The sequence below is a fragment of the Barbus barbus genome (genome assembly GCF_936440315.1).
Source record: "Barbus barbus genome assembly, chromosome: 34".
Taxonomy (NCBI): domain Eukaryota; kingdom Metazoa; phylum Chordata; class Actinopteri; order Cypriniformes; family Cyprinidae; genus Barbus; species Barbus barbus.
The window spans coordinates 1,720,174-1,734,903 of NC_136762.1; the positions used below are offsets into that span (position 1 = coordinate 1,720,174).

The 14,730-nt window shown below is 35.9% G+C and overlaps 1 protein-coding gene across 1 annotated transcript in view; it reads right to left on the reverse strand.

Moving 5' to 3' along the window:
* The window catches only part of LOC306854474 (eukaryotic translation initiation factor 4 gamma 1-like), a 62,451-nt gene that overhangs the window by 33,599 nt on the left and 14,122 nt on the right, over positions 1-14,730 (reverse strand). The window contains 5 exon segments of the mRNA XM_079392522.1: positions 2,718-2,802; positions 7,112-7,312; positions 9,735-9,755; positions 10,942-10,974; positions 12,302-12,379. Of these exon segments, the coding sequence (XP_079248648.1) occupies positions 2,718-2,802; positions 7,112-7,312; positions 9,735-9,755; positions 10,942-10,974; positions 12,302-12,379 (418 nt within the window).

A 14,730-nucleotide genomic window follows, 5' to 3' on the forward strand; every position in this document is an offset into this window, starting at 1 on the left:
GCAGAGACTAAATATAGTCAAAGACCACAGACAGACAGAAAGACGGGTCTGAGACGGGTGAAGGAGAGAAATATCAGTCACGTACCCTCAGAGCTTCTGCCGGACGCTCTATTGCCCATGATCCCCTCTCTTGTGTTCGCTTCTCTGTATCTGTGCTGAACTCAAACTGACCTGTGTGTGGCGCCGCCGAGTGCGTGTGTGTGTGTGTGTGTGAGAGAGAGAGCGATTCGATCTGGAGGGGTCAGAGCTATAAATCACTCAGCTGACAAAAATAACCAGTGGCTCCGAGCAGACATCACTTCACACGTAGAGAGCCAGTGTTTGTGAACGCAGCGCTCCTAAACCTGTAGCTTAGTCACTTCAGTAAACTGTTAAACACACACCAGTCTTACATTAAAGGAAAGACACTTTTGACATTTCTGACAGAGCCGACTGGAGGACGGGAGGCATCAGATATACATGACAGACAGAGAAATCTGATCTGATCTGAGAATAACTGAGCACAGACGAGAGGAGCGAGAAATTAACAAATAAAGAAAATATACAATAAAAGGAAGACAAAAGAGAGAAAAAGATAATTAAATAAATAAACAACGAGAGAGAAAGAAAAGTAAAAAATTAATAAAATTAATTCTATAAATAGATGAAAAAAGCGAAAGTAAAAAAAGTCAAATAAATAAAATTATATAATAAATTAAATTAAATTAATTCAATAAATAGATAAAAGAGCGAAAAAGTCAAACACAATTAGATAAAAAAAAAAGAAAAAAATAGTAAAAAAAAAAAAAAAAAAGAAGTAAATAAAAATGAACAATTAAAGAAGATTAAGGAAAGGGAAAGAAAGGAATTATAAAGAAGTAAAACATTATTTAATAGAAGAACAAATAATGATATGATATAATTAAGCAAAGATAGAAACAGTAAGATAAAGAAAGAAAATTATATAAGCACATAAAATGAACAAATAAAATAAATGAGAGAAAAAATACAATTAAATAGAGGAAAGAAAGAAAGAAAAATTAAGAATTTAAAGTTGAGAATAAATAAAAATGAACAAATAAAGAGAAAGAAGAGAAAGAACTACTGAAACCCCTGTAGTTCCTCCTTTCTCAGATCTTTAATAAATTAATTAGCCAGTTTGTGTTACTGTACCTTTAAGACTTCCATATTTAAATGAGCTCTGAGTAAGTGTTGATGCATAAATACGGGCGGTCTTATGCTAATGTACTCACAGTCATGACACCATTACATGACGATTTCGGAACATTGTGCTTGTTACCACGACAAACCCTATTTTCTTTCCCAAAATGGTTCTGAAACGGTTTCGACGACTATAGTGATGATTCCCACTATAGAAGTCTAGTATAAGCACAAAACACACACACACACACACACACACGTCTGTTTCTGTGAATTGTTCTATTACTTTTATTCTGACCAAATGATATTTTCTATCCCCTAACCCTAAACCTACCCCTTCCAGAAAACCTGTTTGCATTCCTACACTTTCAGATAAACATCATTTACTATTTTTATTCACAAACGTTTAATAGTTTAGTTTTAGTTAATGATAATATCGCTGGACTAAGTTCAGATAAATGTGTACGTATAATTATACATGCATTTAATACAATATCATATTTAATGCAACATTGACAGAATTAACAAATATTTATAACCGAATATAGTATATTAGTCACAAGATGTGTTACTTGATATTTACAAACACTTAAAGATCTGTTCTACAATCTAAAGAATATTACATCTACGTTTTCACTCACTAAAGAGGTGGAAAATGTGGACTGGATCAAATCAAAAATCTTGGAAAGGTCTCTTGTGCAGTTTAAGTCATACTAAAATTGGATTTGAAAGCATCATAGGTGACAAGACAGCTTTTCTGAAACATAGGCAGCAACATTTTTTGTTGCTAAAATCTGAGACAGAATTGTATTTTTAACACAGAGGGCAGATTTCATTGTGATGGGGAAAAAATGCATTCAAAAGGGGAGAATGAGCCAAGAGACATGTTGATTATAAATATATCTATTTCAAAACTGAGAAGTATTGACAAAAAAAGAGTTTAAAATGGGTTATTTTTGCTCAATATTTTATATATAAAACATTTCAGGTTTTACTATCCTTGTGGGGACATTTGGATATACCCCACAATATAGCATAAACAAGTACACACACACACGCACACACGCACACACGCACGCACACACACTCACTCACCTCACACACGTGATATGTGACCCTGGACCACAAAACCAGTCATAAGGGTCAATTTAAAAAGAAATTAATATTAATTCTACATCTGAAAGCTGAATAAATAATCTCTCCATTGATGTATGGTTTGTTATGATAGGACAATATTTGTCTGAGATGCAACTATTAGAAAATCTGGAATCTGAGGGAGCAAAAAAATCTAAATATTGAGAAAATCTCCTTTAAAGTTGTCCAAATGAAGTTCTTAGCAATGCATATTACTAATCAAAAATTAAGTTTTGAAATATTTACGGTAGGAAATGTACAAAATATCTTCATGGAACATGATCTTAATATCCTAATGATTTTTGTCATAAAAGAGAAATGTATAATTTTGATCCATACAATGTATTGTTGCTATTGCTACAGATATACCTGTGCTACTGATGACTGCTTTTGTGCTGCAGGGTCACAAATGTGGATTTACAGCTTCTTGTCTCCATACGTACCGTAATCAGCCGGACTCGTGCCGGGATAGAAACCAGGAGAACCGGCCACCTGATACTGCTGAGGGGTCACGTATGAGGGCCGGTACTGAGAGAGAGAGACAGAGAGAGAGAGAGAGAGAGAGACAGAGAGAGAGAGAGAGAGAGACAGAGAGAGAGAGAGAGAGAGACAGAGAGAGAGAGAGAGAGAGAGAGACAGAGAGAGAGAGAGAGAGAGACAGAGAGAGACAGAGACAGAGAGAGACAGAGAAAGAGAGAGAGAGAGACAGAGAGAGAGAGAGAGAGAGACTGACTCATCAAAAACCATCTGAAAGTCCCGTTTCAGGCCATTTTTCAATCCACCCAACAATCCTCCCCCGTTTTAGAGTTGCACAATTAGGAACGGTACAGAGGGTCAGCTGACCGGGACAGAGTTTAGAAAGGGGAGGAGTCAGCAGAATCAATGCACTGAGAGTGTGTGTGTGTGTGTGTGTGTGCGCAGAACGTCCTGTACTGGGGTATTTTCGTTAACTAAAACAAAAAATAAACCCCCGCACAAAAAACAACAACCATCTGTTACGTGAAATAAAACAAATATCAACTGAAGTAAAATATAAAACAATCTTATTTTATTAAAGCTAGCTGCCATTGAAACATCTCATATTTCATTTAGATTAACTTTATTTACTAAAATATCCAAACCTTAAATAATATAAACTACAAGCATATTTAATAAATACAAACAAAAAACCTTTAAAATTAAAAAATAAAGAAAATATAAACCTTTAATTTAAAATACTAATAAAAACTATAAGTGATACTAAAATAACACTGGTGCTTTTGTGATAAAACATGATCAGTTTATCACACAATTACATTAATAAACATTTTAAATTAAGTGCATAAATCAATATACAGACATGCATCGGTCATGATGTCAAGATGATTTGGGATCAGTAAAGTAGGATGAGTTAGGAACATTGTCTGATTTATAAATCATTTGTAAGGCTTTATGAAAATTCGTTTTATTTTTTCCCAAATTCAGATTTATTTAAATTTTTTCCCCAATTAAGTTTTTTTTTCTCCATTTGAATTTTTCTGCATTCCGTTTATTTTTCGTTTTAATTTTTCTGGATTCCTTTTTAATGGTTAAATTAAATTGAAAGCCAGTTGTATGCTTGTATAATGAAAAAAAATCACATCAATTTTTTAAAAGTTTAACAAAAACTACATGCTTAGGACCCTATGAAAGGTTTTCTTTTTCTCACCATGTGTTTTAATGTTACCAAATTCTGTGTTTTAGCACGTCTAATTACTGGAATGTATAAAAACAACGTAATTTATTCAAATTTAATCTTAAAATGAATCCCCCTGTGTTGAAATTTTTCTGGTTATCAAATGAAGACATAAAACATTAATTTCATTTATCTATTAATTATTGAAAATTAAACATACTTTTTTTTGGGCAAACAAAGGGGATTTACTATTAAAGTTAAAACATGGAAGAAATGTTGTGTGATTATTCCTTAAAAAATAAAGTCTTAATTTTAGTAACAGTAATGATTCTACTGAACAACAGTAATATATTTCTGGCAAAATGTCTTTTGTTTACCGAACTTTTATTTTGACGAGTTGCTGTGAATACCTTTAAATGTCTGTGTGTATTAGGGATGAGAAGATTCCCCGAATCGCTCGTTGCATCACCATAAAAAGTTAACGATGCGATGCTTCGATTTAAAAAAGTGTGCATCGGATACAAGTTGACATTTGCATCATGATGCATCATTTCTAACATATTTGCATTGGTAAAAAACTATTTATTTATATAGAATTACTAATGGATGTGCTATTGTTTACAAAGTAACCAATATTTGACATGTAGATTGATTTCTCCTCTTTAAACTGTTTCTCAAGCGCGTTCGGTCACCACCGGTGCTGCTGCATGAATATGATGCATCACAACACTAAGGAGACCTGAGGAAAAGCGGTGATTAAAGTCCAAAACATGACTTGAAATAACCTAACAAATAAAGCAGTTCAATAAATGACAAGTTTCATCAATCTCACTCATTTGTGGACGCTTATTCTCAAGCAGCCCAAATCTATCCACCACGGCAAACAGCGAATATATCTGTGCTGTTTAATGCATTTGAGGTGTTGTGTTTTCCTCATAACTGCATAACTGACATGTCACAGGTATATTGTTCATCTGTAAATGTTACAAAGTCATGCAAATATATCAATTTAGCTGTCAGGAGTGGGAGAGTGAACGTGCGCTGAATAGCACAGTAATTCTATGCATTATGATAAAATATTATTAGACTATTTTTATTTATTTATTTTTGTTTTTCCAGAAGTTCTATTCATTGTGTTGTATTTTTGTCATTTGTATTAGTTTTCTTTAATGTCTAAATAGTTTTTTATTAAGTTTTATTTTTTGGTTCATTTAGTTTTAGTTATTTTACGAAACAAAAATTTAAATATGTTCACTTGGCAACTAGCTGAAATAGAGTTTTATTAATATTTTATTTTATTTCAAGTAATGTTTTTATGTTGCAGTTAATGATAATATCTGTGGAAAAGTTTATTCATAAATTAATTAATAAATCAATCTCTCACAATTTCATATAGAAGATATAATAAATATTATAATCAATTACTTAATTCGATAATTATAAAAATATACATTATTTTTATTTTTATTATATTAAAAAAGTTGCCAGCCGCCACCAGCGTTTTTGATGATTTTCACTAAAATTATCAACACTAGGTAGGTTTCATTAAAAAAAGCAACATTTTGAGCAAAAAGCTGAGGAAAATCGCATTTTTATCAAATACTACATCTGGATCATATTCAGTAATATTATCAAAGCAAGTTGCAGTAGATGGCTTCCATCAGTATCCCAAATCTCGCACAGGCCTTTGCTACTTTCTGGATTGACATTTCACTCGGTAACAGAGGTCGCGTTAACCGAAAATTGACGGCATTTTTTTTAGCAGTGACAGAAAAATCTGAATGCCGTCTGTAACAGATTACACTGAGGGTGATCTATTGTAATTAATAACTGTAATTCCCCCCCTGTCCAGTAGGTGGCGAGTGTGCTCCAGTGTGGCAGCAGAGCACGGGATCATCAGCTCCAGAACAAAAATAAAACTCACTACTATTTTGCTATGCTTTTGATTACGCACAGGCGAGTATCCACTATAGCGAATAAAGAGATGATCAGGTCACTGCGCTGCCGCTTCGCTTGATCTGAGGTGTCTACAGCGATCTATCACACCACATCAAAGAGCGCCAAAACGGTATTTATTGCTTGAATTTCCTAATAAAATGGGCAGAATTTACTGGATGGGAGGCGCACTGTACTGTAAGTAGCCTACTGTGCATTCATCAAATGAAAACAGCATCAATTGGGAGTTCATAAAATATTAGTTAAGAAAAATAAGAATCTAATAAAACAGAGAAATCTTTTTTTTTTGTTTTGTTAGTTTTTTTTACCCAGCCCTAGCATATTTCGTTGTGTTTAGTGTCCTCCGCTATCACTGCGATGTTAAACATGAAAAGTGACGCACATCTCTGTTCATCTGTTCTCTTCGTAAATAAATACATGCATAAGCCTATATGCTCGTCCTCTAGGTTCATTATTAAAAATAAAAACGTGTACAAAAATAAAAGCAATTAAATGTGTTAGTTTATATGCAGTTTCATTTATATGCGGTTAGTGTTGATGATCGCATTATTTTTCATATGCATATATATGAGATCGCTCGTTTCTGCGTCTTCCTCGTCTGTGTTTTTGATCTGCATTTTCTAGACTCATTCAGGAGATGCGTAATAGCGCCCCGAGTGTATAATAGCAAGAACTCGAAATGCAAAAATTCGGAAAGAGTAAAGGTCATTGCACACAGAGTCCGAAATTTTCACACTTTAAAAAATAAATACGACCTCACGTTGTGTCAATCACGTTTACACACTGCCTCCAAAACTTTCGTCCGTCATAAAAACAATTTGAATCGGGTTCGATTTTCTGCTTTTTCGCATCCGTAGCATGCATTTTGATAGGAAAGGATGGGGAATACGAAAAAACGGAAAAACGCACGTGACAATTTCGGACTCAAGTGTGCAATGACCTTAAATATATATATTTGCCTTACATAACTGACAGTAATTAGCTACATAGTGTTAGCTCTAAGGATAATTAACTATTTTTTACTATTTTAACTACTTTAAATTAAAAGCAGTTTGGCGAGTAGCATCACCAACTGCACCATGAAATTTGTGTCATTTACATGTTGCAATCATTCTGTTAAAAATTACATTCTAGCAGAATAAAATTATAAGAAAAAATAAAATGTTCATAATTTCTTGTGGAAGCAAGAACGCTGCAACGCTGTATTATGGATGTGTTTGCTCTTACCTGGCCAGATATATAGTAAGCCGTGCCTTGTGAATTGGGAAAGCTGATTGGTTGCTGGGGAATCATCATCATCTGGGAGGGGCCGGGCTGGAACACATGAGGGGGGCGGGCCCCATGCGGAGGGGGGATGGGCCGAGGGGTGGAGCTTGGCTGGACACGCCCAGTATTGGCGGGTAAAGTGGGCCGACTGGTATAGTACGGCTGAAATGAGAGAAAAACACAGATACTTGACTTTTTACATTTAGTCATTTTGCAGACGCTTTTATTTAAAGCGACTTACAATTTTTAAAGCTATATTATTATCAAATATTGGATTCAGTCTTTTCATTTCAGTAGAAATTAACCTGAATGAATAGGGCTGGGTAAAAAATATTGATATCTCAATTTTAATCGATTCTCATTTTTACGAAATATTGATTCTTAAATCCCAAGAATCAATCAGTCTAGCCTGTTTTAAGTTAATGAACGGAACATTGTAGCGCACCGCCCACCCAATTTTGTGCTTTGGTACATTTAATATGAAACAAAGTCTCAGATTTGAAATTCTGTCTATTGTTTTCAAACAATAAATGCCATTTTGACGCTGTTTAATGTGGAGTGAAAGATCTCTGTAGCGCCTCAGTTCTAGAGAAGCAGCGGCGTGATCTGATCATTGTTTCCACTTTAATACCAGTTTCAGAATAAGATAAACATGAATCTGAAGGTAAGTTAAAGAGTACAACTTACTGAAATCCGTCTCCTGTCTCGTGTAATCGCTCAATCAGTGTTTCAACCGCGCAAAGACGTCAAAATATAACGGCTTGTAAAGAATGTCATGTAATTTACCTCAGAAAAAACAATTAAGTGACCATAAACTCATTAGTCAGCTAGAGAAATGAACTCTAGAGAGGAGCATTTTGCTAAAAATATGCACCATATAATATAAATTTTTTTTATTGTTCTTCAATGTTTAATTTATATATTTTCATGACAGCCAACATTTAAATTTTTATATATATATATATAAAAAAAAGAAAAGGAATTGAAGTAAAAATATTATGTAATTGTAACTTATAATAAAAACTTCATTAAGTGTAATTTAAGCAGCTGTATAGCCTAAAAACCAGTCAGTCTTAACCTTCAATATTATAGTAATGTAGTACTAACTGACTCTCATGTATATTTTACAGCATTAGTTAAGAGAATTTTCTTCCTTGAGAAATTTTGGCATGTGTACCTGATATATATCCAAAATAATATTGAATCGAAAGCTTGTGAATGAGAATCAAATCCTGAATTTTGTGTCAAACCCCAGCCCTATGAACGAAGCTCACATTTTGAATTCCTGGTGAATAAAACTCAAGTGTGCGGTTTAACTTATCATATTAGTAAAATAGGTTTACCAGCATTTCACACTGATTTTAAAGCGGTCATCGGATGCCCATTTTCCACAAGTTGATATGATTCTTTAGGGTCTTAATTAAAAGTCTATAGCATACTTTGGTTAAAATTTCTCAATGGTAGTGTAAAAACACCTTCTTTCTTCTGTCAAAATCAGCTGTTTTCAGCAAGCTGTTTTTAGTCCATGTTGCTTTAAATGCTAATGAGCTCTGCTGACCCCGCCCCTTTCTTCCGTGGAGTGACGAGCAGACTCTAAACTTCAGCCGTGAAACTGGCTAACTAGCACATTATTAGGAAAGGCAATTTACAAAGATTCATAAAAAACCCTTATACTCGCTCCTTCTGTGGATGAAGCTGGCTCACGAATGATTCGCACGAACTAGGAACGTCAATTTACGATAATTTCCATGATCGATCGTTGTTTAAATTAACGAGTGAGGTACAAAACTTGGTTTATAAGAGAAATAATAGGTTGGCAGGCAAATGTTACGTTATCATGACTGAGTTTGCATTCATGCTGTTCGACACCTGTACATTTAAAGCCATACGCGGCTTTATGTTCTGTTCTGCCGGTTTGTCACGAGTTTCCAGGAATTTAATCATTTATTGTTTCTTTTCCCAAATCTTTGCCGTCTCACCCTCTAATTTCACAGGTTTATTTTATTGTCGTTCACTTTTAATCAGTTTGCGGGGGGAAATGAAAGATTTCATGGCCATGAATTAAGAAATCGTTCCTATGACTAAATTCGTTCCCTTATTTTAGTTAAATAATGCGTTTTCTAGAGAACAAATTAATGAAACAGACAGTGCCCACGTGTTTTGCACATGAGCCGCACGCACCCCAAAATTAAACTGCTTAATCGACCGTTGATAGCATTAACCGATTGCATCTCTTATTGACAATTAAGTTGATTAAACCGGAGTCGACACAATGGCGGACTAATGACAGCTCACTCAGGGCGGGGCTAAGGTAAGACGGTCTTGTCAATCAACTCTCGTGGGAGGGGCCTGTACAGAACTACATCATTCTGGCAGGAGTCTCAGAACAGCCTGATTTGAGAAAGAGGATTTTAAAATAGGGATTTTAAAAAAACACTGGGTGGATTTTTATCATTATAGGATGGACGTGTACACACTTCCAACACATATTTATGTTCAAACAACTTGTAAAATGAATTTTGCATCCGATGACCCCTTTAAAGAAAGATTTTTGTGAAGTGTAAGAAAAGCGGGTGAGCGTTACCTGCAGTGACCTGAATCCTCCCTTCAGCAGCACCAAACACACACACACACACACACACACACACGCACACACACACACACAGCAGAGGAGTGAGAGAGAGATGAAGAGTGTGTGTTACCCACCGGCACAGACAGTTAGAGGAACAGAGCAGCATGCAAACACAGCATTGTTCAGATTGAGACAACACAAGAATGGCCAGAAACATACTCTACATGAGCGGCACACAAACACGGCCAATGCACAGCTAAAGACTGATAGAGTTTGATAGAGAATGTCTGTCATTAAACTAAAAAAAACTATTATCATCTTACTTTCTTTTTCCTTTCTCTTTTATAAATTATTTGAATTTTTCTTTATTTTTAATTATTTAATTATATTGATTATCATTATCAAAGTATTTTTCTTTTTTAACTATTTAATTTTATTACCTTAGTTGCTTTTTTTATTTTTTATTATTTAAATTCATTTCTTTCTTTAAAAAAAGAAAAAATTTAATTATTTTACTTTTTTAAATTGTTTAAATTGTATTATGTTTTTCTTTCGGTTTTCTTTTTCAATTAAGTATTTTTATTTTGTAATTTATTTTTTATTTATTTTATTATCTTTTTTAATTAATTAAATTTTAACATCTTTCTTTCATTTTTATTTATTTTTAATAATTAGTTTTTCATTATTCACAATTTTCATTTTATTATCGTACTTTTTGTTTTCTTTTTAAATTATTTAAATGCAATTTTTGGTCTTTTTAATAATTTAATTTAGCATTACCTGACTTTTTCTGACTTTATTCTAATTTAATTATTTTATTACCTTACTTGCTTCTTTCTTTTAATTATTTAAATTAATTTTATTTCTTTGAATTTAGTTTTATTTATTTTATCTCTTCATTTATTTTTCTCTCTTTTAACTATTAAATGCATTTTTTAGTTTTTATTTTTAGATTCAATTTACTTCGTCTAACCTTTTCCTTCTTTTTAAAACTATTTTTAATTTAATTTTCCCTCTCTTATCAGATAAATCATGTATCTAGATATAAACTTTTCAGCAGTTTTTCTAACTTCAACTAACCTGCTCAGAAAGAGAAGACTTCATACTAGTTTATGATAATTACGCAACACTGCGAATACAATGCAGAATTCATATCGCAATGACGTAGAGTATGCTTCAGGTCTTGTTCACTGAATGTGGGTGTGTTTGTTGTTAGTACCTGCTGTGGTAAAGCTCTAGGACCTGAGGCAAACTAGAAAGAGAAAGCCACACATACAGGTCAAAGGTCAAGAAACCGAAGCAACACCAGCCACAAAGCAGAGGAGAGATCCCGTTTTCCCAGAAGCACCTCAGTCGCACCAATCTCACACACAACGAGAGGTCAGGAGGATGCAGGGCGACCTCTGAACTCAAGTACAGACGCTCTTACATTCACATTCGTTTAATGTTCACTCGCTGGTAATTCGTCTGGTTTGTCCAAACATGTCAGGCTAGATATTCAGTAGCTCTTCCTGGAGAAAACTTAAATGAACCTCAATGTTTTCACAGGGATCATCTGACGAGTTCCTGAAGTAAAAATCCCATTCAGAACCTTCAAGACCCAAAATACTGAAGCAAGATCCACCAATCAGAAAAGCGTAAATACTGTTTTGCGTTGTGATCTCTTGGTGTCTATCAACTTCAAAATGAACGGAAACTAATTTGCGATCTCTCATTGTCTTAATATTTGTTAATTTACATTCGATTAATTTCTAAAAGACAGCAGTAGTTTTGTTATAATTAACTAAAACTACTAAAAAGGTATTACAAATAAAAAAAACTAATGTATTTCAGTTAGCTGCCAAGGCAACCTTTCTAATTTTAAGTTTAAGTCGACGTACTAAAATTAAAAGCAAAGCAATTTAATATAAGCTAAATAGACATATAACACTAATAAAATGTCAAAAACACTTACTAAATTACTAAAATGAAGACAAAACACACATTTAAAACGTAAAATATTAATAAACTATTAATAAATAACAATAGTATATAAATAATACTGTTATTATTTAATTTTATTCTTTTTCTTTCTGTTTTTCAATTTATTTATGTGATTTTTTTCTTGGAAAAAATTAAGAATGTACTAATTTTGTAATAAAACTAGTAATAAAATTCCAAATCTTTGGAAGTGTTTTATGGCAGGGTTTCCCAACAATCATAAAAGTATTGAAATAATTTAAAATATCTCAATAAAACTCTTACTAAAAAGATGAAATATTGTTTTTGTTTACCTGCATGTCATGTAACCATTGATTCTGGAGAACTGTGACCATATGAATGTGCTAAATTACTGAAATATGTTAAAATCTCAGTGAGACTTCAAGTAAATATCTTAGCTCACAGATTTTGGGAATCTCTGCTTTATCCTTTTTCTGATGCTTAAGTCTTTAATACCTAAATACCTTTAAAATATATGTTAAATGTAACAGGCTGACTGGTTTGGTTCCTTCTTGAATCTTGAAATGCCAATGAGGAAAACAAATGGGCCAATGACCCAGCAGGCCCACAGGAAGTGATGCGTGTCTGGGGTGCCGTACCTGTCGGGGTTGGGCGGCGGGGTTCATCTGCGGCGGAGGGGTCCCAAACACAACTGGCGGAGCAGGAGGAAAACTGGGCTAAAGAGAGACACACGTGCATCATTCAATCGTAAGAGTAATCCAGAGAGATCATGAGTAGAGATGCACCGATACTATCCAACATGGCGCAGATGATGGCAGCTATTGTGCGTTGCTCTTCAGTGTTCGTATTGTTTTTGTTTGTTTTTCCTGTTTTTTGTTTTTCAAATAAGATCAGTTTTACCAGGGATGAGCTGCTGAACATTCGGCAGAACACACCACAAAATCTTCTACCGGTTTTTGATTTTTTGGACATTTTGCTGGACGTTGGCGGAGCCGTAGCTCTGGTCAAACGCTTCAGGAGGACACGCAGACGGGGAAGAGAGCCGGAGCGCTCGTGAAGCTTCGTCAGCGCGGATTTCGAATGGCGTTGCCTAGCATCCATCTGGCGAATCTCCGCTCTCTACCCAACAAAACGGACGAACTCCTTCTGCTCTCCCGGACAAACAAGGACTTTTCTAACTCTGCTGCTCTGTGTTTCACGGAAACCTGGCTGAATGGCGACATACCGGACAGCGCGATTCATCTGCCTAATTATCAGCTGATCAGAGCAGATTGGGACACGGAATCAACGGGGAAATGAGAGGTGGTGTACAGATGTAATTGTGTTAAAGAAGATGTGCTGTTCAGTTCTAGAAACGCTGTTCATTAACTGCAAGCCGTTCTATTCGCCGCGGGAGTTCTGCTCGTTCATTCTCGTGAGTGTTTACATTCCACCGCAAGCGCACGTGAGCACAGCTTTACAGAAACTCGCTGATCTGATCACAGAGAGTGAGCAACAACACCCGGACTCTGTTTTAATCATTCTCGGGGACTTTAATAAAGCAAATCTCTCCTGTGAACTGCCAAAATACAGACAGCACATCACATGTCCCACCAGAGAGAGTAATATATTGGACCACTGTTACACAACAATAAAGGACGCATATCACTCTGTTCCACGAGCAGCTTTAGGACTCTCTGATCACTGTTTGGTTCATCTTATTCTGTCTGCAAAGCCTGTATTAAGATCTGTTAAAAGATGGACTAACGAAGCTGAGCGGGATCTACAAGCCTGTTTCGACCTGACTGATTGGACTGTTTTTGAAGCCGCTGCCACCGATCTGGACGAGCTCACAGAGACTGTAACATCTTATATCAGTTTCTGTGAGGATATGTGCATTCCTAACAGGACTCATCTATTCTACAACAATGACAAACCATGGTTCACTGCCAAACTCAGACAGCTCCGTCAGGTCAAAGAAGATGCTCACAGAAAGGGGGATAAAGTCTTGTACAAACAGGCCAAATACACACTGGAAAAGAAGATCAGAGTGACAAAGAGGAATTATTCTGACAAGCTCAGGAACAAATTCTCTTCCAGTGATCCTGCTTCAGTGTGGATAGGAATGAAGGATATCACTAGCTACAAGACACCATCCCCCAGCACTCTGGAGAATCAATACCTGGCAGACGACTTAAACGAGTTCTTTTGTCGTTTTGAACGATCACCCCACACCCGCCCTGAACACCTCTTCACACAACCTTTCACACCTCCAGCAACCCCTCTCTCCCCCACATCTACAATTCAAATCAGCGAAGATGATGTGTGCCAGGTCTTCAGGAAGAACAAAAGAAGGAAAGCACCTGGTCCAAACGGTGTGTCACCAGCCTGCCTAAAAATCTGTGATGATCAGCTGGCCCCCATCTTCACACAGATCTTCAACAGATCACTGGAGCTGTGTGAAGTCCCCTCATGCTTCAAAGGCTCCACCATCATCCCCGTCCCAAAGAAACCCAGAATTACTGGACTTAATGACTACAGACCTGTGGCCCTAACGTCTGTAGCCATGAAATCATTTGAAAGACTGGTTTTGGCTTATCTGAAGGACATCACTGGACCCTTACTGGACCCCCTGCAGTTTGCCTACAGAGCAAACAGGTCTGTGGATGATGCAGTCAACATGGGACTGCACTTCATCCTGCAGCATCTGGACAGACCAGGGACTTATGTGAGGATCCTGTTTGTGGACTTCAGCTCCGCTTTTAACACCATTATCACGGAAACCCTTCAAAATAAACTAACTCAGCTCTCCGTCCCCACCTCCGTCTGCCAGTGGTTCAACAGCTTCCTGACAGACAGACAGCAGTTAGTAAAGCTTGGTAAATTCACATCCAGCACTCAAACCATTAGCACTGGAGCTCCTCAGGGCTGCGTACTCTCCCCACTGCTCTTCTCCCTCTACACCAATGACTGCACATCTAAAAACCCCTCTGTCAAGCTCCTGAAGTTTGCAGACGACACCACACTGATCGGCCTCATCCAGGACGGGGACGAGTCTGCTTACAGACAGGAGGTTAAGGAGCTGGCT